This window comes from Melanotaenia boesemani, chromosome 14 (assembly GCF_017639745.1).
Source record: "Melanotaenia boesemani isolate fMelBoe1 chromosome 14, fMelBoe1.pri, whole genome shotgun sequence".
Classification (NCBI taxonomy): Eukaryota; Metazoa; Chordata; class Actinopteri; order Atheriniformes; family Melanotaeniidae; genus Melanotaenia; species Melanotaenia boesemani.
In genome coordinates this window covers 27998841-28025688 of record NC_055695.1, presented here as the reverse complement: position 1 = coordinate 28025688, position 26848 = coordinate 27998841, and the positions used below count along the sequence as shown (strand labels likewise).

Sequence of the window (26848 nt, the reverse complement as noted above, 5' to 3'; positions counted from 1 at the left end):
TGCATCATAAATGCCACTGTGTTTGAGAGTGCGTCAGTATGGCCTGCAGGGCTCACCACTAAAGAGCAGGCGGCTGGTAGCACAAGCTCGGTGGGCAGACCGGGGCTCAGCAGGGCCGGGTGGCTCAGGCCGCGCCCTGCGCTGCCAGTGCGGTGAACCAAGCTCCTGAGGGAGGGCAGGTTAACCCGGCCACATGCAAACCATCGCTAACCATCCTCCTCTCAAAGCTTGACATAATCCCTGAGACATCCTGCAGTTTTTAATCTCTGAGGCACGAGCTGAACAGCCAAAGACAAAATGAGTTAACTGTTGAACAAACAGTGCACACTTAAAAATGTGGACAAAGACATATTGTAACAGTTATGTTTTAAGGAAGCTTAAATCACACATGGCAAGATTTAGCGGGTTTGAACAGCAGCCCTTGCGATGAGAATAACTCGCAGCCCTCCCACTGCAGTCCACCGATCATGAGATTCTCACAGATTTCAATCCGGAGATACCGGAGAGTCTCTGTGGGGGATGGACGTGAGAAAAAGTCCCCGCATCCACAGAGAGAAACCATCAGAGGCGCTCTTTAGTGTGTGGCTTTACAGATCAGGCGAGTGGTGACTGTGGCCTCAGAGAGAGAGAAAAAAAGCTTTAATTAGCCTTCACCCCCATCACACTGCCAGCCTAAGAATAGAGGTTAGATTAACAACGAGAACCAAATGCTTTTAATCAACTCTCAAAGCCATTTTTTTTCCTGGCTCCCCCTGATGTCAACAGTTCACATGCACAAAATTAGAGCAACAGGAGGAAGTGGATGTTTGGTAAAGTGATGTGGTTTAATACTTTAAAAAAAAACTAAAAACTAAAAGTGGGAAGTGACAGTTCAGTTTCCAAATGTGGAATAAACAGCTGAGAAATGAGGATTAATCATGTGGGTTCTGATCGAAGAAGCAAATGAAGAGGACAAAATGACTTTTCTAATGAAATCCATGAAATTCTGTATTGAGCAATGATTAAAATAAAACGATGTAAACACAGACCGTACGGACTAACAGCCCAGGTGTTGTTTATGAAAACATATTCAATAATTACTCATGAAAATGAACAGAGACAGTACTTGTCCACAAAAGTGTGACAAAGAAACAGTAACATCCTTTTAGCTCAACTGGTTTCCATACAGCAAGTAATGGGAAAGGACTGAATAACTAAAACCATACATCTTAAGCTCCAACAGCAACATCAACAGTCCTTCCCAAACATAAACAAAAAAGAAAAAAACATGTAAAATTTAGGTCTAATTAAACTACCTTTCCCTCAAGTTGATGTACAAAAAGGCTGCATGAAAGACTAACGACAGTATGTTTATACTCTCATGTAAACAAAAGCTGAAATTTGTGATCTGTTTCAGATTACAGAGCTGCTTGCTGTTTTAAAGTCTTGAGTTCTCCATCTACAGATCAGCAACACTGTTACATGTATAGTTTGCTACTAAAACATAATTTAACACTTTAAAAAATGTTTGGACTTTTGCCACAAATGTTCAGCAAGGTTTTCATCAGGAGGAGGCAGCATGATGTACAGTAACACTGAAGAAGCCGAGACGACTGGAGGTGAAACCTTAGACATTTGTGTGAGCAGACACAGCGGCTCCGGAGGCCGATCCAACGTATCTGGCAATCTGTTTGTTTCTAATATCAAAAACAATGTGGAAACAGAAAGATGAAAAAAAAAACTAATGTAAAATCTGTTTTGGTTTTAAAATATTTGCCTTAATGCTTCCCATTCTCTACCAGCATCTATCGTTAATAGCAACATTTTTGCTATCAATCCATCTGTGTATACAGTATGTATGTACTTTACTGGTACATAAAGCACAAGACTAAACCTTATCTGAGGAATCTCATTTGTGCGCCTGTAATTGGCTTTAGCTCTCCGTCTCCCCGTGGACGTTCTCCATATGTACTTTGAGGTAGTCGTTCCTGGTGAACTTCTTATGGCACAGCTGGCACTCTGCCATTGGCCGGTTGGGGTTGTGTGTCAGCTTATGTCTGCTGAGCATCTTCTTCAAGCTGAACGACAGGTCACACACCTTCAAAACACAACAAATATTGGGTCATTAAAGTCATAACTGCAGTAAATGAACACGCTTTATGTAAATCTGTGTTGATCAGATTCTCCCGCTGGCTGTAGTGTTTGGAGCTTATCACAGGCGCAGACTGATGGGTGAGTAAGACACACAGTGACAGAAATCCTCGCTATTTTTTTTTCTTTTTCCAACCAGAAGTGGGAGGGATTGCGTGCAACTTTAACTTTCATCCTAAATGAGCCATTTTATACTGTACAAATGACTCCTCGCCCCTATATCAATCAGGATAATCCGCCATTGGCTGGTGCTCAGTTTTGACATAAAGCCTGGAGAATCACAGCATGAGTCCTCTTTTCCTCCATCTGTGAATTACATTCAAAAACTCTAACTGACAGCATACATCTGTGGTTATACAGCATAAAACAGAAGAGTTTTTTAAGGTAACTTTCTGCAGACATCTGCTTTGATCTGTTGTTGCTGTACATGGCTCAGCTACCTACATTTCACAACCAGAGTGAGGAAAACATTTAAGTTTTTTTGTGACTGAAACAGTGACAGGAGCTGATGAGAGACGGGGCCTCAGCGTCTCACTGTAAACCCAGATGTTACTGGATGCTTCAGCAACATTTTAATCCTTTATGTCTGACTCAAAATAAAGACCAAAACAGAATGCATGTGTGATTTCTATTATCTCAAAAAGTTTAGGGTCAAATGATTTACATGAATGTGTCACTTCCAAAGCTGAGGAAAAGAATCCAGATGAATGCTGGATATTGTTGGGTGACACTTCTTGGTGACGCTTCACTGACAATAAATGGGATGCTGATGTTTGTGGCCAACAACAACTGCAGATGATTTTCTACAGTTGGATGAGTTTTCTGCTTAACAACACAAGGCAGAAGCCACTTTTTTTTTATAATTATATATATAAAATATAATTATGATAAAACATCCACTCACTGGCCACTTTATCAGGTCCACCTGTACAACTGCTGGTTAACACAAATATTTAATCAGCCAATCACATGACAGCAGCTCAACACATCTACTCATGTAGACATGATGAAAAGGACTTACTGAAGTTCAAGCTGAGCATCAGAATGAAGTAGAAAGGGGATTTAAGTGACTTTGAACGTGGCATGGTTGTTGGTCTGAGTATTTCTGAAACTACTGATCTACTGGGATTTAACACACAACCATCTCTAGGGTTTACAGAGAATGGTCTGAAGAAGAGAAAATATCCAGTGAGCAGCAGTTGTCTGGACCAGAATGTCTTGTTGATGTCAGAGGTCAGAGGAGAACAGAGAGACTAGTTGGAGATGATAGAAAGACAACAGGAAGTCAAATAACTGCTGGTCCCAACCAAAGTCTGCAGAACAGCATCTCTGAACACACAACACGTCCAACTAGGGCTGGGCGATATGGCCTATAACTGATATCCCAATGTATTTTTTTGTCTTATCCCAACAGACGATATATATCTTTTTTTATTCTGAACCAGGAACCTACACCCATAAACTTAATAAAAACCAGTGTTTTCCCACCCATTATATTGGGGGTCGTCTCAACCCCCCAACATCAATTCCCACCACGCCTAGAAGATCAAGTATATATAAGTATATTGTTAATTATTCAACTGTACCCTAGAGTCCTAGCCTTGCAGAGGAATAAGAAATAAATAAAACAATTGCAGTGGACATCCACAAGAGCCTCAAGTCTTCTTTAAAACAGGCAGAAACCTTAAACAATGATAAAACTTTTTTACATATGAGTAGAATATTTTCTTTCTAAATTTACATTCACTTCTTTTTTTCACATCTTTCTGAACCCCTTTGACTTTGTAGTTCAAACCCTGGCAGGACGGATCTGTGGTAATCTGGTAACCTCATGAGAATCCAGCTGGTAAATAACTTGGACCCCATATTTTTAACCTATATTTGTTTACATTTTAATAAATCACAGCCAACAAATCAGCACATCTGGCTAATAGCAGCACCTGTTTGCTCTTCCAAATGATAACTGGGAATAAAACACTATGAAGAGAAGTTTGTCCTGGACATTTACACAAGTTTTCCTTTTCAAAGATTTCAAAGCAGACTGCTAAATTTATTCATGATGGACATCAGAGATAATGATGTCCTTGGAAACTGTTAGTCACACTGAATATAAAAAACATCTGTGTTCAGATCTGACAGTGTTACGACTCCAAAAAGGACTAAGTTGCTTATGTAACTGTATAGGTGATCAGGTCAAATCAGAGGCAGAAACTATCATAACTAATTTCCTGTTCAGATTTCAAACAAACCTTTAATTACATCACATATCATTCTCCATCTCCATCATAACGCTGCTTTATGTTAAAACTAAAAATTTAATGACAAAGCGATCTGAGTCCTCTGTATTAACTTGTAATGACTGCTCTGTGCTTTATTTTTATCCCCACATTAAAAACTTTCATTTAACTTGTTTTTCAATTAAAGCTTTTTCCAAAACACAGTTGTGGTTTCAAATATTAAAAAAAAAGCTGCAACATGTTTTTAATTTCCAACGAGGGTGATGAAGTTCAGCTTTGTAAAAGTTACTTCCAAACACAGACGGCTGATTCTGTCGTGTTCCTTGCTCGGTCTCTGAGAGTAATTATTACTTCTGCAGTATTATAAGCAGAGGGAGATTTATCCCCTCTGATCCTCTCAATGTGTTTACGTGAGATCAGCCCATTCAGATCACTATCTGCCTCTAACTCAGCTTTGCATCGGGCCTCTTGCCAGAGCTCCGTCACATTTTCATGCAGACAAAAAGCAAGAAAAGTAAGATTGGAGTTGAGAATGGTTTTAGAAATAGAGCAGCGATAGACTCACATCACACTGGAAAGGTTTCTCTCCCGTGTGCGTCCTCATGTGCTCGTCCAGTCCTCTTTTCTGGCTGAAGGCCTTGTTGCACTCGCTGCATTTATACGGTTTCTCCTGCAGAAACGCATGCAGGCGTTAAAAAGGGCGCTTCTTCTGACAGCAGCAGAACTTACATTAAAACAAATAAATAATCCCTCCATTTTTCATCACATATGGACAAAACCTGGAGGAAAAAAAGTGTAATGACACACACGTGTTTTCTGTGAACATGCAGAGAAAAACAAACAGGCACGCACAAGATGTGGAAGCACCCCTGCAGCGCACACACATTCACTTTCACACATGGATGCTTTCCCTCTCTCTGTCCCTCTTCACATAACAGTGCGTTTATGAAGATATGGAAGGAAAGCCTGAACAGGCCCTGCAGTTGGGAGGAAATGGCCGGCATAGAGGCCATCAAAAACACATGGATTCCTAAAAAGAGTAAGGACAACACAGAACAGAAAATCCCTTTGAAAGTGTATCAGTGCACTGGCACTGTGGGGCTGTAGAATATCAATCCTCTGTCTCCACACCTCATCAGTTTACCAAAGAACATTTCCTCTGTGCCTTTTGCAGGCCTGTCTCAGAGCCAGCCAAGGAAACTATCTCACTGCTCACTGTGGGTGTATTTTAACAAAAATCTCCAAGCATGTGTGTGTTTGTACAGTAGGCGTGATGAAGAAGATTGACGGTAGGCGTGTGCTGCTCAGTCTGAGGGGAAACAATGCTGACACCTGAAAGACTCGAGGAGAAATAAGAAGGAGATAGTGAGGAGTTGCTTCCCAGTGGGATGCTGTTTTTGACAAGTCTGGCTGATAGCAGAGACTCTACCCATTTTAGGCTTAGTTGTCATGGGAACAGGGTGAATGCAGGAAGTAAGGGTCCTGGGAAAGGCGCTATCGTGTGGGCTGGGCAAGGAGTGCCCAGTGACTCAGGATACAAAAGGAGGTAAAGATCAGGTTCACTGCATGTAAGCCTGTGAGGAGCTTTAAGGATGAAACTGTTTGTGTGCATGTGACAGAATAAAGAGGAAGGGACAATGGTGATAAGGCCCTCTGTGTGTGAGAGAGAAACCCGCCCTACGGAAACGGATCCTGTCCTGATCAGTGTAATGCTAATTCAAACTTAAATCCTAATGCTTTGATGGGGATCATCTCAAACCATCAAAAAAAAGAAACAAAAACCTGAGAGGGGTTAGGGTTTAAAGGTCTGAAGACTGAGTGTTGGGGAATACCCAGAATGCATCGCAGTGACCCTGGTAACATCGAACATCTGTACCTGGCGACCTTCAGCTGTTCACCCTCTGACCTGTGACCTGACCTTTCCTCTGAGTCTGACCACTCTCTACAAAGAGCACATCTAGAAATGCGAGGATGGCGTCGTGTTTACTCGCTCCAGCACCACCAAACTTCTCATATGACATGTTAGATATGCAGGTATTTGTAAAGCAGCATGCAAGCAGGAAGTTCCTGCGCTCTATTAGCCTTCAGGCAGGAGTTCGAAAGCAACAAGCAGCCCCATAGTAGGTTTAAAATGATTTTTAGACAAGCTGGCAGCATGACTCTGGGTAGTGTTAGTCTGTCTGGATGGCCAGTCCTTCACTTAAATATAAATTGGAATATTTTATCTTGTGAGAAAAGTTGTGGTTTCCCAGCGGAACCTGCTGACATTTCCTTCAGTACCACAGTGAGATTGCATTAACCCTCAGGACATCTCTGGCTCTAAGTTTCACGTCTTCCCCTGGTGATTTTCTGACTAATGATCAAAATAATTTAGCTTAGTTTGTCCAATGCTTTGGTTTGGAAGTGGATTGCATTCACTAAAAAGGAAAAGAAAAGCTCTGTTTTTTCTGAATTTTGGAGATACAAGTTCTGCGACCTTCCTTTTTACCTACAAGAAGCAAATGAAAAGCAAAAAGAATGCTATTTAATATCATACAGCATGACCGTTTAACTACATTGGACTTTTCATCCTTTTATTGTAGATTTTCGACTCAACTTTGCAGTAAGAAATGACCACGACCCATGTCTCGTTTTCAACATCACTTTTGGCACTTTTCTGGTGTCACTATTGCGCAGGGTTGGCATTCTCCCACAGTACATAGCATGAACTTACTCCATTTAAATTGCGCTTCTATGAAGTATCTGTTGTGAAAAGTGATGTTCTGACACTGCTGTCCTGAAGCAGCATCCTCCAGTACTTTAGATACCTCTTACTCATCATGGGGGATGTCCTTGATCATAATCACAGAACTTGGAAGCATGTTGTAAATTCAGAAAATAATAATAAGATTTTATTTTTTAATAAAATTACCTTATAATAAAAAAAAGGCTTCTATTCATTTCCTCATAAATTTGAAAAAAAAAAAAACAAAACAAAACAAATGTATTTTTATGGGTTTCAAGTTAGTGAATACAATATGCTTCCTCACTTTAGTTTAAATGCATTTCTATTAGCCTCAAAACTGTTGCCATGCATAAAGACTGGAGACTTTCTTGGTTAAATGAGTAAAACAACAACAACAAAAATAAAATTTTTTTTAAAAAAATCAACTTGAACTTTCTACAAAAGCTGCTCCTTACATATGAAGTTCACAGCCTGAGGTTATTTACTGGAGATGCTCTCACAGCTGGAAAAACAAGGAAGCGGCACATGGGTGGAGCACACGGGAAGCAGGACTAACGAGAGCTGATTCAGCATCCATCTTCAACCTCTCTTCTCTGAGGACTCTCCGGCCAGTAAATGTCAGTCAATTGCTGACTCTTGTTTTATCTTTTGCTCTGTCTCTTTCTCTCTTTTTTTCTTCTCTTGGGCTTTTTAATGAATCCGGCATGGTGCATGTCCAAATCAACCAGTTTGCTGATATCCAGTTGCAGGTGTGTGAGGTGGTGCTGTAGCGTAAAACACTGCTGTAACATGGTGCCCCGGGCTGAATCCACACTGGCAGCAAATGCACCAGAAGATTAGCTGCTGCATCCACACATTGTGGGATATTATAAGGAAGCTGGGTGGAAAGTCCCTCATCATGCTTTGATCAGCATCAAACAGTGCAGGATTTCTTTGCTCATTAGAAGACATTAGCATGTCATATTAACATGGAGACAGGCTTCAGGAATCGTGGCTAATGTTCTCGTTGCTAAAGGTTTTGTAAATGTTACAACAGCCTAACCACAACTACAAAATCTGATTTCCTTTTAATCACTTGAATAAAGCAACAGACCCACTATCATGTTCATTTTACATAGTTTAGGGCTACATGTGCTGTTTGAAATAATCCTAAAAAATTATACACTAATTCATATAATCTGTTTTTCAAATAAGCTTAGACCTGGGCCAAAAAACATTTACAATGTTCTTTCCCACGAACAAATGATGAGACATGTTTCCCTCCACCATACAGAACAGACACATTCATTTACTTTTACTAACTACATTCACTTACAACTTTAAACATCCAAAATGTTGGCAGTTCATGTCTGTGCTTTTTAAGTTTGCCAGGGCCGTGGTTCCTGGTATAAACACACAAACTCCAATCACATCCACCTCAAATCATCTGTTCGTTAATGGTGAGCTGCAGCTACTTTGGCCAAATGACATTAGTTTTTTACTCCACAGTGACTTCATCTGGCTCTGCTGTTTGTAACTGTTCAGTAAAAATTTCAGAGCAATGTGAGCAAAAGCAGATCTGGGAACATTCAGAACAAGACATCGGTCAGTTTAATCAGCAGCATACTAGAAAATTATACCTGCCTGTTTCTACAGAGAGACATACCTCCACTATCAACACACCGCATGCAGCAGAGTGCTGTACTCTGGACAGCATTAAGGGAGAACAGATCTTTGTAATGAACTACGATGACAGGCCATGACAGTCACAGTCATTGCTGCATAAACATGATGGAGATCTATAATAAAACACATAATAAGTTGCATTCGTCAGAAGTAACAAATGTCAGAAAGCTCAGAAAGAGCTCATAGACATCGATGTGGGGAAATGAACTCATGATGTCCAGTGTTTTCTCCAGTCTAAACACCGCCTCTTTACTTTGATATTTACTTTAAATACTAACTGAGCAGTCTTCTGTATGAGCATTCTGCTTCCTCAATGAATAAAATGTAAAACTGTGAACTTTAGCAAAAGAACTTGCAAGTGCATGAATGACCTCATAATTAAATGGCTAGGGGGTGTTACATATTTCCACATGGATTAGTCACAGTTTTCTCACTTTGTGAGATGAGTGTAATTTCCTTCAAGAACTCTAAGACAAATTTTCTGCTTGGGCAACAAAGATGAATCTAACCAGTTCAGTGTAGCCCCGTTTCCATCGAGGGGTCCGGCTCAAGATGGGACAGTGTGATGAAGTTTGGTTTGGTAAGACCATGATTACTGTTGTATTTAAACAGCTAACCGTATCTGGTAAGGATACGGGGTAAGGTAGGCAGAATATCAGCCGGACAGTGATAGATGTGTATGTATTTGATAGATGCGTGATATCATAGCAGCGCAATGCCTTCCTCCTCCTTCCTTATAATGGAGAAGAGCTTGACACAGAAACAAAGGACAAGAATGGCTGACATCCAGCAGCTTCTGTTCTTTCTTCTTAGCATGTTTTTAAACCAAAAATCCATAGCAAATTTATATATAGTGCTCTTTCTGCTTTGCTCTTACTTCCACTCGAGAAGTGGTGATTCCTTTGACCAATCAATGGACTGCAGTGTGGACTTTATATTGCACTTTATACTCATGATTCACTATTCTGTTGTCTCGAACAATACATCATCCATGAGGATCAATGAAGTAATTCATTCTATCTATCCTTCCCAGATTTTTCCTGACTGGATTTAACATTTGTGTTAAATCTAGTCGTAATTAAATAAAGAACGGCCAAAAAAAGGACTGAGTGTGTTCATAATCATCTCAAACTCTGACCACCTAATTTGAATCAGTCCAACCTTACGTGAGAGTAAACATTTGTGTCACATGTGATGAAATTCCAAAGTCGTTATACTTTGTCCTCAAAACTAAACAACCTGTTATTTATCTGATTTACATGATGGCATGTAAAAGCTGCTCTGTGAGTTCCTGCCTGATGCCACGTGCATACACAAGTGTGCACAGACAGGTAATCACACTTTCGTCAGCAGAGAGGTCACGCATCGGAAAACACGCCAACCAGAGTGTTTTTAAACTCTTCCAGGGAGGTAAAGATGGAAACACTCGCTCACCGCGGATGTCCATGGCGGGAACACGCACAACTGAACAAGCTGAATCTGTCGTCATTATAGTATTATATTATAGTATTGTTCGGCGTATTATGGCTTAAAACGGATCCAATATTCTTTGTAGGTGTTATAATGTCAACACATTGAACTAAAACTCCTGATTGTTTTAAGTCGTTTTAAGTTTGGAAAAGAGATGTGACTTCACAGCTAAGTGTAGCTGTCATATGATGCATTTTTTCATAAAGCACATTATCTCACTGTAATGCTGTAATGGGTAGGCTACCTGTTACGTAGCCATGATACACCATTTCCCATTAGATTTCAAGGAAAAGTGTGTTAAAGATTTTACTGGTAGTGTACCCAGTGTAAGGCTGTGAACATTGGACTGTGTATAGAAAAAAGGATTGTGGTTAAAGTCAATACAGGAAATAAAAAGTTGTGATACACAAATGAGTAAAAAAAGAGGAAACATACCCGGGTGTGAGTGCGAATGTGCATCTTCAGCCCATCATTCTTGCTGAATGCTTTGTCACAGTAGGGGCACTGGTAAGGACGCTCACCTGGGAAATGAAACTCATTAGTGTTAAAGACACGTATAAAACCGCAATGAATAAATCCTCCAACAAAAACAGAAGTCAATACGCAAAAATACCAAAAAATATTTAAACAGAATACAAATGTAGCATCATTCATGTACACAAGTAGCCTCCTGTAAATGGTTTTCCTGATGTGCTTTAGCACAAATTTGACCTCTCCGATGGTGTAGCATGTATCATTCACTCAGAGATGTTCATGTCTGAACGATGACTTTCCACTGCAGAGCTAAAGCTTGTGTTGGCTACGCTCAGTGCCTCGCCATCCAAACTTCAACCAGCCAAAAGTTTAGAAGCACATTAAAACCAACCAGGCTTCTCCTGGTCGGATCAAAAACAGTCCAGCCAAAGTCTTACAGATCCTATCTGCGAGTGCAGCACTGACGACAAAGAGAAAGTGACAAGCTGTCAATCAAACACTCCACTGACACATGGATCTGTTTACCATGTGCAGATCCAATGGCCTGATAAGAGCCACACAGTTGATTACTGATCTATAGAAAGAAGGTGAGGTAAGAACCTATAGAAACGTGCTGAAATGAAAGACTCTGACAGGAAAATTTAGAGCATAATTGACCCATAAAATCAGTGTTTTAGTAATTGTTTCATGCAAATACATCAGGGATTCAAATTCATCTTTATCTTCTCTAGCCTCTGCTCTCATGAAGAAGAGTTGCTCTGCAGAATTCATTTGTAAGTTAAGCTGCTACAACATAATCAAAACCTACAGCTGCAAATAGTTGTTCATTCCTCCAGTACGACTATCTAATCTCTTATCCTCTTCACAGTAACATTATCTGTCTGTAGTGGCTAAATGTTGAACAGGCAAGCAAGTAATTTTATTGATGGGGGAGATGTGTTGCCCCTTGAAGTAATAAGGTTAATTAGCTGTGTTTCCTTGGGATTCGAAATGCAAAGTCGCTCATTAAAACAGAAAATCCATCTAGGGAGCACATGAGAAGAGTAATATTATCCCACTGCTATAAACACTGATGTGTTGGAGGAACATTTTCTGTTCTGTTTCTCACATCAAGTCCAAGTCTGGTTAGGCAGCCAAGATGTGGAGGCTTCTTCAAAGTGCACAGTAAACATTTAATGGGCCATTTTTTATACAATTTTATTAAAAGGTTAACTTGCTAAGGCTTGAGTTCAAGGGCTTTATCTTGACACTTTGTATTTACATCCCACAAAGCCTGTGTCTGTCAACAGAAAAGCTACAACAGCTGTCATGTAGCAGATATACAAGTCAGGTTCTAAACCCACCATAAACCCCCCCACAAGAGGGCTTCAGAGGAGCGCAGGGAGGAGCAGTGACACTGAGTAATAAAATGTCTAACCTCAGGTTAGTGTGGAAAGGGTTAACGTGACATATGTGGCCTGATCACACACTGAACCATGTGCATGAGGGCAGCTCGGAGCTTTGTCCAAGCACCCTCCCACTGCACAATTTCAGCCTCTAGGAGGCCTTTTGTTGACAAACAGGAAAATCTGAATCCCAGATGTGTTTTGCGAAAGAGGAGAGCAAATCCAGTTTCTTATGTAGCATGTGTGGTATCGGGTTAAGACCCAGCGCTAGCCTTGGGGAGTCCTGGGGAAAGCATTAGTGCGCTAATAGCAATGGAGCACAGTGTGCTGTGGCTTGGATCGCGTCCCCTCCAGGAGCTAGCTATTGTCAGCTAATACCCAGCACAGACAACCACACCCTACTTCGCCGAGGCTCGCAATAACTACACACCAATTCACCTACTTAACCTATACACTCTTCAGTTCTGAACACGTGTGTCTCATCTGGAAAATGCTAACAGAGAAAATGATGGTATTCAATATTGTGGAGGTCAGTCATAAATGTGGTCACATACAGTTCAAATAACCCACTGAAAACTACTTGTGTTTCATAGACATGTCTTTTTCTGCTGCGCTCGCATGCCTGAAATAAAGCAAGAGCAACTCAAATGAACAAATGCACAAACATTCCTCCATCACTGGTCTGTTATATGTGCGAGAGGCCGAGTGTCTGTTCTGCTGAGTGTTACTGTAACTAGAAACCCCCCACTTATTCTCCAGATTGAGCCAGATTGTTTGGGGATTATGAGGGGTGGCTGCAGCGCTGAGCCAGGGCTTTATGTGTGTGGAGATGGTAACTGATTTAGCATGTGCTGAAACAGTACACCGTCTCTTTGACCCTGGGTGTCTCCCCCACCTCCTGCTGTGGTCCTCACACTCCTAGTCTGCTAATCGATCCGTTTGGCACCCCTTGTGTGTCCTATATGTGTGCGCATGTGTGCGTGTGTCTGGTTAGCAGATGGTCGGGCTTTGTCGTTTTGCCTGCCGCGCTGCATTCGTGTTACGGAGAGCTCTTTGTAGCTTCGGGGTTCTGGTCTGAAAGACATTAGCGCTGTCTATCAGAAATTAATTCCTGGCTTCCTCCGGTTCAGGCAGATAGTGGCCCTCCACTGTCCTTCCCTCTGCCCTGTGCCACATGCCGACAGGGGCCACAGAGGCAACATGATATCAGCGTGCTAAAGATGATAAGACACTGCCTTTGATGAACCAGAGGAACGCCCAACATCTTTTACACTTGACCTTTCCATTACAGCCAGGGTCTCTCCACTTCCTCAAAAAATTCATTTAAAGTCGCCTCCGTGAGGGTCCTTCCATCAGACATGTCTGCGTCTGGGACATGTCACACATGCTGCACATGTGAACCTGACGTGTCTCAAAGCCAAATCCTCAATATAAATCAAGCATCTCTGCACCCAAAAGCAGTTAAAAGCTGCAACAGCCAGGCCCTATTCATCAAAGAAGCAGACAATAATTTGGTACATGGTGATTTTGCTTTACAAGATTGTAACCATGACCACAGTTATGACAAACAAAGTCATCTGTACATAAATAGGTTCAAAGATTCCAGAGGTCTGCCAGATGTCAGTCTTGGGGCAGCTGCTCTGACTTGAGCTCACTTCAAGCTCCTAAGTAGGTATAAAAAACCTTAACTTTTGCCTATAAATAATAACCACAGGGTCGGCAGTCTTTCTTATCTCTTGCCATAGAACAATTTCTGTTTTACTAATCCAACATAAAGCAAACAACATAAAATTCATCAAGAATATTAGTTTTCTGCCAGCTCCACTGACTTAATTATACAAATATTTCAAAATTCACATGGCAGTGATTTACGTGTGTTAAATAAGCACATGTAGCACATAACTGCAACCCAAGCCTTTAGCTCATTCAAGCACATATCAGAACAAATGTCAGCAAGTTGCTTCTCACTCAACAGAGTCTGAAGAAAACCAGATTCCTCTGAACATAAATAATCTACTGCAAACAACCTGCTAATAACAGAAATATGGTGGTTGGAATAATTATTACCTGGTGGTCTGGACCAGTGAGAACTCTGCCCTTTTGACCTTATCTCTGGGTGTAAACTGTACGTGTAGCATAAATGCAGTGTTTACATGAAGAAACAGATGGCTTTGTTCAGACATGACAGGATCTTAATGGGAAGAACTATACGGGAGATCAGCGGGGCTGCAGGAAAAGTGGATTTAGAGGCTTAATTTGCCATTAAATGATGTGATTACAGTACAATGAACTTAATGCTTTTAGTGAATCTTTCTTAATTGCTTTATATGACTTTTTCCAAGTCAGTAAATTCTGCTGCTTTGTAATTCTGGAGTTTTTGCTTTCTTGAAAGTATTAAAACATGCAAGTTTGTAATTTTGTTGCACTTGTTGCAATGACAATAAAGTTCTATTCTATTCAAACATGTACAATATAGAAGATAAACCACATTCATTACATTACAGTCATTTAGCAGATGCTTTTCTCCAAAGCGACTTACAGTGATTAATTAGGTAGCAGCGTTAAGGATCTTGCCTAAGGACCCAACTGGAAGCTGTTATTATTCGTCCTCTGGGGAATTCGAACTCTAGTCTCCTGCATGGGAGACAGAAGGCATGCCAACTAACCAGCCCCTATTCAATTCAAGCCAGTTTAAAAAGTCTGAACCCTATTAGACAAGTTTTCTGTCATTGCCTTATGTTTTCTTCAGGAATGGTTCTTTAGGCTTCTTGAAGTACTTTCCAAAGCTCTTCTTTGGATGTTTCTGCCTTTTGTTTTATTCTCTGTTAAGATGATCCCACACTGCTTGAATAACGTTGAGGTCCGGATCTTGGAGAGTATTCATCCTCCACCAGACCTGTAGTCACTGATTTTCAGTCGAGTTCTGTGTGTCACTTGACACACCACAGCCTCCTGTTGTCCTTCCTTAAAAATGGCTTCTTGACAGTCACCCTTTCATGGAGACCATCTCTAATGAGGCTTCAGTGAACAATAGATGGTTAGGATCGAAGGTCCAGATGTCTTTTTTTTTTTTTTTTTGTATTTCTATTTCTCACCTTTATCACCTTAAGATGTTTCATCAAAGTGGGTTTGTCAAATTTCCTTTTAAGTACACACTACACACCACGAGATACACGAATAGCTGTTGGGGAATAATCTTGTTGGAGCAAAAATACTATTTTGTGTCTTTCAAACTGTGTTATTTGTGGCATTTTTCATGAATGCAACCAAAGTATGATGCATCTTTGTGAAAGGCTGCCAGTAACAAAGTGTCTAAATACCATTTCAGATTGGCTTCTTACTAAATTGTCTCTTATGTGTAGACACAATAGCTCTTCTTTTGAATTAGGAGTTTTTCTTATTTTCAAAGTATTTTTAGTTCAGAATTAAGTGGTTTAACAGATAAAACACACATTTCTCTGAAAACTGTACTGAGACAAAAAGCAGCAAATTTCCAAAGGAAAGCTTCAGAAATCTTGGAAAACTACAGCTCAAGACCACTTAAAAAGATTACAAACAAATCTGGATCCCTGGAAGCAAAATATAAAGGAATGAAGGGCTGCTTAAGAGCACTGGACATGAATCCCTTTTTTTTTTTTTTGCTGGATATTCATCTATTCTTTCATACATCTGGCAGGTTTCATAGCTTAAGTGAATTTAGTCTCTTTCAGCTAACTAGATAAACCTTGGATCATAAATTTCAGAAGAACAATTTTCACCTCCTCTTTGTGTAATAAACCTTGCTCTGCTGCAGACTTTGGTAAACTGAGATCATCTGTGTTGCTTTTAGCTCACTGATCCCTACAAGGCTAATGAACGTTGACTCTAATCTACCCTGTCTCTTTTTTCTTATTGTTTAGTTTGTAGGGAAACAAAGATATTTATATGTTGTTTTCAATGACTATCATGAACAGATAAGTAAGTAATAAGTTCCTTTGTGTGTGACTGAACATGTGTAAGCACAACGCAAGCCCTCACTGTATGTGAAAAACATGTTAAAGTTTAATTTTTGTATGGGCTAAAAATGCACACAGCAGTTTACTGTAACACAGCTCCTGGTCTAACACCGATGATTGCTGCCAACATGACATGTCCTATGATGTCAACATGACAGCGAGTCACTGGATTCTGTCAACATTTCCCTTGGCACTAATCATTTTCATGACCCCACAACGATTATTCACCACATCATGGCACACATGGTGGGAAAATCTGCTCTCACTGTGCTGTGATGTGGAGATGGAGATATCTGCTGCATCACAGGGCCAACAAGAATCATTTAGAAAATGACAGAAACATCCATCACGACCACCAAGTCAGAGCTTTTTGACAGCTCGGATTTTATGGGCTGACTGTGATCTCATAAATGCGGCTTTTTGAGAAGACGCCAGCCTCTGTGGCATTGCAGCTAATTTGTTTGAGCTTGACACAATGTTCTGACCAAATGAAACTGAAACTAAATCCAACTCAAATACACAGTACACGCCTCGCCTACTGCTTAATACCGTCATGTTGATTTTCTTTCAAATCGCTCTTTAGTCTGTTTCACACTCAGCCTCCTTCCTCACCAACCTTGCCCATAAAGCTCTGTAGTGTTGGAGGTAAAATGATAGGGGAGGGAAATCTCCAGGGAATCCTTACAAAGTCCTTGGTGTTTAGCAGGTAAATAATCAATGCTGACTTCTTCCTGTGAAGCAGGAAGACAAACAAGATCAAGCTTTCCTGTCAACCGTCGGAGAAGCTGCATTAAAGGCCTCCGAAGAAGATTTCACTTATGTTAACGGGGTAATTTTATAACTGGCAAAGTTTATTCTGCAATCTGCGTGTCTGCAAATAAATTACATGAGTTGGCATGACCCAAGAGCAAGACATCAGGGGTTGTCGCTCAGGGGATGACCTGCAATGCTCATCTGAGCATTTTTTTTTTTTTGTTTGTTTTTTTGCTCCCTCACACTAAAAACATATAAACAAACAACAAAAATTCCAGCTATAGAAGAAGGGGGCAGATTTACAGCCAGTCAGGGTCCCAGGTCATCTGGCTGGATGCTTTTTCGGAGTGGTCTTTTCTCTATTTGCTTCTTTCTTTCTTTTAGGTGTTCCTTCGGCTCCCACCCCTCCCCCAGCATTCCTCTCTTTTGTTTATTCCATATAAATACAATCAGACTGGCCTGTGGACCACACTGGTATACATTCGCTCTTTCTGTTGGTTTGTCCTTCACACATACACATGTACGCAAACATACACATGCATAGCTCGCACGGATACAAAGGACGTTGTTGACAAAGCGTGGTAGGCTTGTTAACAGACCACCACTCAATGCGCACAAACATTTTGACACACTAATCTAACAAGCAGCTGCAGTGAGCGTTTGATAGGCTTCCATAAATCATTTTCAATTTGAAGCTGCAGGGTCGGACGATAACGAGGCCGACCAAAGGCTTACGGCAGGTGAGACAACAAAGCAAAGGAGAAATGAGGTTTGAGAGGGAGAAAGAAAAAGAAGACGACAGTCAGGAGTGAGTGGAGAGACAGGGAGAAGAAAAAGAAAAAGCGGGATAGAAGCCAAGAAATGTCTGTGTGGCTGTGCCAGGTCTCTGCACCAGTCTGTTGGTAAGGAAACGCAGAAGAATGCATAGCTTTCCAGTTTAAGGCAGTTTAATGAACATCCAGGGCTCTATTTTTGTGGTACGGCAAAAAGCAGCGTGACAACTTTTTCTCTTTAAATCAGTTATGGTCAGTCTGCATGTGTGCGTGGAATAAAGGCGGAAGATGTGGGTTCAGATGAAATTTATAGACAGATGCTGGAATTGGTGCTTTGCAGCCTCTTATAAGGATCAAGTGGTGCAGCATCATATTGAGATGATGCTTTATGCAAAATAATTCAATATTTGGTAAATACACCTGTTGAGACACCATATGTTAGATGAAGCAGGTATCTTCTAGTGTCAGGGCTCTAAATTAACACCCACCAATAATCAAATGTGGATTAAAATTCATTTGAGTGGGTATAAAGGAAAACACTAGTTTGACAAGAAAATCATTTCAGTTATTTGTCCTGGCAGTGCTATCCCTACATTTCCCATGGAAGCTATTCCATGGCGTATCATACATCCATTAGCATGTGTGCTGCCCGAACAGGGAGGAGGGGATGCTGATGAAGAAAGAGGAGGTGAAAGACACTGAGATCTGGTATGCAGATCGTTCGTGCTCATGCAGTTCAGCTCATCCGCAAACACCAAGCTGAGGAAACTGAGACGATTTAAAGTGTTTGTTCTGTTTATTTTTATCCATCTTTGAGTTCAGTTCAAATATTCTAAAATATTGGACTAATTAAACAGACTTGAGATGCACGATATTGAATTTTTGGCCAATTTCCGATATGCAGATACTTTACTGCTCATTTGGCTGATAACTGACACCAATATTTTACATTTCCAGTAATTGCTGACTTTAATCCTATAAGATTTTAAAATATTTAATATATAAAACAACACACTGACCCAACTCTGTTAAAGACAATTTGGGTTAAATATTTATTCCTTTCAAATGTAATACAATTTAAAACCATGTCCTCCCGAAGAGAAAGTGTGTCTTTACATCCATTAATTCAGCTTTATGAATTATAAAATACTTTTTTTTTTCTAGAGTAGGAACATCAACACATTTAACCAAAAAGTTGCCAAGACAGTTTAGATTTTCTCTAAATATAGCATTAAAAATGAATGAAATGCTTTGGAATTTCATGTGGTGAGAGAGGTAGTTACGGCTCTGATTCTGGTAAATTTTTTACAAATAAAACATATTTAATGATTTTTTTTCTTTTTCTTAAAATCAACTCTTACACAAACTCTGAGTACAGAGTTACTGTAGAAACAACATTATTGAATTCCTTCCATTTGTAACAACTGATTCAATTAAGTTCATCAAGATTAATCTTTTTTTTCAGAATTCATACAAAGAATCATACTAGTGTATCAAGAGGAGCCTTATATCCACAAAGCTGCTCTTGGCAAAGTAAATTTCTTTGTCATAACACGGCAGCCAGACCATCAAGCTGTAATGATGCTGGACAGGACAAGGGAAGTAAAAAGTTGATAAGTTAGCTGAACAGTCAGACCTACTCAGATCATTTAGTACCAACTGTTCAAAGACTCCAAAGACTTTAAGAATTTAACCTTTGGTGCTTTAATTTAGACAAAGTTTTTAAATGAAGGTTATAATTTAATGTGAAAGTTGGCACCATGGTGTGGAGGACAGTAACAGTGACATCCGCCACTTAATAGTGTTGTTTTGAGTTATTCTAGCAGTAGAAATAAAGCTGTGGGACTTTTAATGTTACTCGCTGCAGTAAAATACTCCTACTTTAGTTTAAATAGTTGCTTTTTGTGCTATATTATCAAGTATAATGTGAATTTAAAGTTACTTTGGAATAAATGAAGCATTCAGTTTGGAACAACTTTAATCTTTTTAGTTGGTTTACCATGAAATTCAGTCAGAATGATTTAGATCCTTTATTTGATAGAAGCTAAGTTATTTGAGTATGTCAATCACTTGTTTACCTTTATTTTGCACTGGGGTTTTTTCTGGGTTGATTCTGAGGACATCATCAAAGGGATACCACTAAGAAAATATGTTATTTTCTCAACCAGGAATGCTACAACACAAATCCAACCTTCACAATAAAACAACCAAGAATCCAAAATAAATATATAAAATAAATGCTTAGAACACGGAACATTTCACTCTGTAATCTTTAAAAATCTTGCTAGCTTAAAACCAGATACCATACGGCATGCATAAATACAGATTTTTAAGAGTTTTTAGTCAAATTTTTGTTTTTTAAAAATTGACCCGTGATTCACCACATTATCATACAACACATGCATATTTCATCTACTGTTGGCTTTCTCTCAATATTTTGTAAAACTTTATTATTATTAGTAGTAGTAGTAGTAGTATTAATAATAATAATAATAATAACTAGAAGTAAAAATTACCATAGTTCCCTTGAAATGTTTTCTGCAACAGGAAGTGACATCACTGGGTGCAGGTCACATGTTTTTATCTGAACGCTCTAAGGTTTTATGTGATTTTATGTGGTTTTATAACAGAAATAAAAAAGCTGACCCAATCAAAAGGACAGATAAAAAAATACAGATACAGAAAAAAACATTTTGTACAAAGGATCCATTAACTATTGGTAGAATAAGCACAAAAACTGCAGATTATATTGAATTATTCCATGTTAACTGAAATTGAATGTGTGACTCATGAGCTGAGACAGTCAATAATTGGTGGGGTGGGTATTATATTTATATAATTATATAATACTTTGATGGCTTTTTTTTCATATTAATTGAGCAGCAAACATTATTATTGGTGAACATGCAAGATGATGCGCACTATTTTCAAAAACTGATAAAAAAAACCCAGATTTTTTAGCTTAGCTCAGCTAAATATATAGGGTATATTGAGCAAAGCTCTGGAGTATCCAGGACCACTGACCTGTATGGCTGCGGATGTGAACACGTAGCGTGCCATTGCTGGCGAACTTTTGGCCACAGTACGGGCAGATCTTCTCCTTCTCTCCTGTGTGTGTCTATAAGACAAAAAATAAAAGAAACTTGTAGTGAAGTTTTTCAGTCATGTACACATCTTTCCTACATTTCAAGATGTGATCTACAGGGATGGATTAGATGAGGAAAGCAATGATTCCCCTGGAGATAATCTGTTGTAAAGCAAACCCTCAGAATCTAAATTCCTTTCTTCTAAACCATGTGGTTGGATCAAAATAACAGCATTTGTGTCCATATATTGCACCTCTAACGAGTAGTATTGAATGGAGAAGCTCATCAGCTCAGCTGGATTAGAGTAGACACACAGGAAAGCTCCAAAACCCGAGGGACCTTAAGGTTAGGGTGCAAATACGCATTCATTCCTTCATCCTGCTTCCCCCCTCTTCTTCCTCTCCTTCCACTTCCTAACAGTTCCTGGTGTTGAGCCCCCCCCCCTCCATCAAGCCTGCTGTAAATTCCCCCAAAATAATCATGAGTATGAAAAGCCAAAACTCAGAGTGACAGTTTCAACAGCAGTACAACAATACAGGAACACCTCCTCTCTGGGCCCCCGTTCTTCCCTCCATCGCCCCACTGTGTCCCTTTGACACCTCGGGTGTTTTGTTACAAAGCCCCCGTCCACACTCACGCGCGCGCACGCACACACACACACACACACACACACACACACACACACACATGTTCACGCAGAAACAGACACAAGCACATGAACAAACATGCCTGCACACTCTGGCGACCTCTCACACACAACAATGCACAAACAAACCCACTTATATGAACACATGTGTCACAGATGGAACACAGTTGCTGGCTGTTGTTTGTACAACGGAGGAAACATCACTGGTATTCTGCCTTCATAAGCAGGCAGCCGGGAAGGGGGGGGGGGGGTCTTGCAATTTCACATGGAGACATCACAAGTGTGGAATAAACTGAGTGTTACTGGGAATTATTGGACCTTTTCCTTACAAATATATCAAATGATCTATACATGTGTACATTTTTGGTCTTTTTTTTTTACACGATAAAAAATACATGCACATACATGCTGATACAATCACACACCCGCTCATATAACATGATTCCAGGCCTGCTGAGTGAGGAGAAAGCATTTACTGTAACACAAGAGCGCTCCTCAAATAACTTTGGCCTACTCCTCCAGATATGTGCAGCATCGCTGTCGGGCATCCACATACAAACTTATTCTGATGTGGTAACAAAAGGATTGGAAGGCAGAGAAAATCTGTTTTCGTAAGTCATTCCAAATCATCCTCAACCCTGAAATCTTCTTGTCTTGCTCTGCAAATATATAAAATCCTGGTTCAACCATTGCACCCACCTAATATAATAAAACATATGATAAAACCTCCTAATAGTTTTGTTTGCTGCCAGAGGTTTTGCTCTACAAGAAGGAAATTGAAGGTTTTTTTTTTCAGTTGATTTCCATAAATGTAAATGTTTTAACCATGATTATATTAAATAACATTAAAGTAGCACACCCATTCAAAGAAGTTGGGATTAACAACAACTCAAATATTTATCAAATATTTGCTTTGGACTTTTGCATTAAAAAAACTGTATGAAAATACGAATAATATATATTTTTAAAGATTTTTTTTGCAATCACATTGATGATAAAAGCGTATGCAAGAAGAATATTCTTCAGATAAATTAAAAATAAAAATGTATAGGCATTTATAAAGAATGAAAGTAAACCCATTGTGTACATTGCTGCTTTAAAAGACACTTATCCTTCATGATTTATTTTAGATTTTCATCAAATGTGTTGAACAGAGATCCACTAATCACACATGTATGTGATCATTATTTGTGACTATTTGCTTAGCCAAGTTTGGGCAGGCAAACAGTTGCAGAGCATTAAAGTGAACATTAAATACAATTTCAACAATCTTGTGGTCAAAGGGCGGGAAACTCTGATGTGTAAACACAGCCAGCGAGTTGTCATCCCCTCGGCAACCTGACTTTGATCAAGGCCAGATCTCTCAGCGGCCTCCAGACATCGTCAGCACGAGACACTTCAGCATGCCTGTCTTTAGCCCTACAGCTCTGAGACTTTTCCTTTTGCTGTGTGCCAAGAAGCTGCTTGGTTTCAATCTTGATCTAAAACCATGCCGGACATTGTCAGATTTAGGTCTCATAATCTGCAGAGAGATCTGTTTGGGGCTTTGAAACCCTGCAGAGCTAATGGACTAAATGCCATTTCAAATCAATACAGGAATTTGTTTCATATGCAGCAACGGTCAAGACGAATGATCCTGGCAGGTTTGATAGTCTCAGATATTAGAACAGTTAGCTGCATCGCTTTAATGAGAACAGGAGCAGGACAGGATGTGAAGCAGCGGAAATGTTTTACTGCTACTGCTACACTTCATTTGGCAAAGCATCCATAACTTTTGCCCTTAAAAGTTAAATCTTAGAAACTTGGGTTTCATAAGTTGTTTTCTAACTCAACAAAAGCAGCAATTTCTTCTGAACTCCGTCTGAAAGCGGCAACAGACATGTAATCACAGTGTGTGATTGAGGCCAGCTGGCTTGAGCCCTTTTCATTCACCTTCTTGTGGCTCTTGAGGACAGACGGCGTCACAAAGGCCTTCTCACACAGGTCACACTTGTATTTCTTGTGGCCGTCGTGCACCACCTGAATGTGGACGTTGAGCGTGTCCTTCCTCTTGAAGGTGGCGTCACACTGGTCACACTTGAATGTCCTCTCACCTGCAGCAAGGACAGAGCATCATTTTGCAAGAGCTGCTTTCTGTAAGCTATTGTTGTTGCTTCTAAACACACAGCCATCACCCACAGCAAGACAGGACCCAATTTCACCAAGGTGATTGTCTGGGGAAGAAAAACAACACAGAGAGGCTGTTTTTTTGGACCAGTCAGCTCCAAACAGTGCTCTTTGAAATGGTCTGGCTCTGTTTTAGTTATTTCTTTTAGTGTATAAAAAAAAAAGAAAAACATGCCCAATTCTAATAATCGTTCCACTGAGCAGTGCTGAAACTGTAGTCAGATAGTCCGCAGACAGTTTCATCATGCTACAGTCTCAGCTGTTGAAGCCTGATGTTTCCTTCACGCCTCCACACAACAGCCTCTATTGTTGTAGAGTCGATGTTTCCATTATATGGAGATCATTCAATTTCCACAGAGTCGGTTAAATTGGAGACAGCAAGTGGTTACAAGCTTGTGTTCATTCTCAGATTACCAAGGCTGATGATGGTCAGCTCAATGAGACGGGGCAGCGGAGGAAGCTGAGGTTCTCTGTGTTTTCAATCAGCCCGGAAAGTTCGCTTGATGATAATTAATGTCAACGACACCCTCACAGACAGATCCCATTAATACACATAGCGGGGCTTCAGTCTGATATTAAGGCCACGTTCTTGCCTACACAAACATGCACAGTCACAGAAACCAACACACACACACACAGGGTTATTCTCAAGGTCTTAAAATAGGGCTGAAACACAGCAGCTGGCACATAAATGTACAGCATCACATGTGAGAACGACATGTGCTGATTTGTTGTTTAAATGCTGCAACTTGTCTTATTTTATGGCCTTCTTGGAATTTTTAGATCATTTAACGTACAATTTCATTGACACAAAGAGAAAATTTTGAAGTTATGATACTTTAATTGGGCCGGACTTGTGTGAAACTGTGTGAAGAAACCATCAGTAGTCCATGCCTTCTACTCATAAGAGGGCAAACAACCCAAAGATAAAAACAAAAAAAGAAAAACAAAGTGGCTGAAGTGAGGACTACACTCACTGACTATTTTATCAGGTCCACCTTGCTAGTACCAGGCTGGACCCCTTTTCCCTTCAGAACTGCTGTAATTCTTGGTGTCATAGATTTGAAAAGGTGTTGGAAACATTCCTCAGAGGTTTTGCTCCATACTGACATGACAGCATCACACAGTTGCTGCAGGTTTGTCGGCTGCATCCATGATGAGAATCTCCCGTTCCACCACATCCCAAAGCTGCTCTACTGGACTGAGATCTGGAGGCTGTGGAGGCCGTTGGGAGTCCAGTGAACTCATTGTCATGTTCTAGAAAGCAGCTGGAGATGATCTGAGCTTTGTGACATGGTGCATTATTCTGCTGGAAGTAGCATCAGAAGATGCTACACTGTGGTCATAAAGGGATGGACATGGTCAGCACCCCAGGTAGGCTGTGCTGGTTAAACCATGTTGGTACTAAGGGGCCCAAAGGGGGCCATGAAAATACATTATTACAGCAGCACCAGCCTGAACCGTTGATCCAAGGCATGATGTTTCCACCAAATTCTGAGCCTGGCATCTGAATGTGGAGCTGAAATGGAGACTCATCAGACCAGACAACGTTTCTCCATCTTCTATTGTCCAGTGTTGGTGAGTGTGTGTGAATTGTAGCCTCAGTTTCCTGTTCTTAGCTGACAGGAGACACCCGGTGTGGTCTTCTGCTGCTGTAGCCCATCTGCTTCAAGGTTGGACGTGTTGTGTGTTCAGAGATAATATTCCGCAGACCTTGGTTGGACCCAGTGCTTATTTGACTTCCTGTTGTCTTTCTATCATCTCTAACCAGTCTGCCCATTCTCCTCTGACCTCTGACATCTGGTCCAGACAACTGCTGCTCACTGGATATTTTCTCTTTTTCAGACCGTTCTCTGTAAACCCTAGAGATGGTTGTGTGTGAAAATCCCAGTAAATACTCAGACCAACAACCATGCCACATCACTTAAATCTCCTTTCTTCCTCATTTTGAAGCTCAGTTTGAACTTCAGCAAGTCGTCTTGCCCATGCCCATTCTTAGTGGCTTGTAACGTTGCCTCTCGCATTAGAAAGGATTGTTATTCTCCAAACTAAGAACAGTCTGACTGCTGTTTACTGCAGGTAAAGTAGTGGCTATGTTTCAGGACTTCACACAGCCCCACTATTTAACCCATGAGAGCCCGAAGTGACATATTTGTCACATACAGTTTCTGAGACATTTTGCTTCAATTTATGGTATAAACTTTGCTCAAAATCCTGTTGAACACAATCTGATACCCGTCTTCTGTCCCCTAATAGATACCCAGAAGCAGAAAACCACATTATAATATTTTTAATATATCACATGGTAATAAATGGTAGATAACACCCCCTCAAAAATTTTAATTTTATTGTTACATTTTGTTAAAGGGCCAAATAAAGACCTCATATTTTAAAAAACTGGACTTTTCTTAGCACTTTTTTCATGTGTCGGGCCTTAACGGGTTAAGACAAAAAAGTTAAAAGAAAGCTTCTTATATTTGTATCTTTCTCAACTTATAACTCATTTTTCTAATTCAAACTTACACACAGGGAAATCAATAAATTAGCAGCAAATTGAAGGGTTAATAAAGTGTAACGAGTCCCAAGTTATTAAAATGAAATGTGCAGTTTCACCCTGAATGAGCTACAACAGATGCACTGCAGCTTTAGAGGCAGACAAATTTAATTCTTGACATAATAACTTATTAACAATTCATCTAATACTCTCACTTAGAGTAGGGTGAAATCTCACACTCGATGCCCCAGCCCCAGATATACTGTCTAGAACTTGATACATAATACAAGTCCTGGTATTATATTGCCTGCCGCCTGGGACAGCAGCAGGAAATGCCTTGAGCTTTACAATCTCTTTTGTTATCTGGCTCAGTTGGAAGACAAGAGCTGCATCCTGCCAAGCCTCAACCGCAGCTTCACTGTCCACGGACCAAGTTTCTGACAGAGTGTGTCGGAATGATGTCTTTCAGGAGGAAACTTGTGCTGTTAGTGGGCACCCACAGGGGTAAAGAAGAGATAACACCTCATAAAAAAATACAGAATGGTCTCTTGTAAAACTTTCAAGGCTGATTTTAAAGATAATTAGATTACTTTAGGAAATTACAGGAACAGAATTACTTGAGTCTGTTCTCTTAAATTGCTTAAGCTACCACTCATCAAGATAACAGGATTTATTTTAGTATATATATATATATATATATATATATATATATATATATATATATATATATATATATATATATATATATATATATTGGCTTGTGGTTCACATTTTAAAAAATCTGCATTCAATACAAAAAAAAATTGGAGAAAAAAACAAAAATAAACCATTTTGACATTTCAATCCTTT

At 40.0% G+C, this 26848-nt stretch overlaps 1 protein-coding gene across 3 annotated transcripts in view; it reads right to left on the bottom strand.

The window, feature by feature from the left end:
* Nucleotides 1-842: 842 nt before the first annotated feature.
* Nucleotides 843-26848, bottom strand: part of prdm5 (PR domain containing 5) — a 42893-nt gene continuing 16887 nt past the window's right edge. For 2 of the 3 annotated variants that reach the window (XM_042006818.1, XM_042006815.1), the window contains exons 12-16: nucleotides 23272-23432; nucleotides 20632-20725; nucleotides 10663-10748; nucleotides 4933-5037; nucleotides 843-2077 (exon numbers count right to left, since the gene is read on the bottom strand). In XM_042006818.1, coding sequence (XP_041862752.1) covers nucleotides 1913-2077; nucleotides 4933-5037; nucleotides 10663-10748; nucleotides 20632-20725; nucleotides 23272-23432 — 611 coding nt within the window. In that variant the 3' untranslated portion in view covers nucleotides 843-1912. The remainder of the gene's footprint in view (nucleotides 2078-4932; nucleotides 5038-10662; nucleotides 10749-20631; nucleotides 20726-23271; nucleotides 23433-26848) is intronic. The other variant, XM_042006817.1, reaches the window with a different exon arrangement.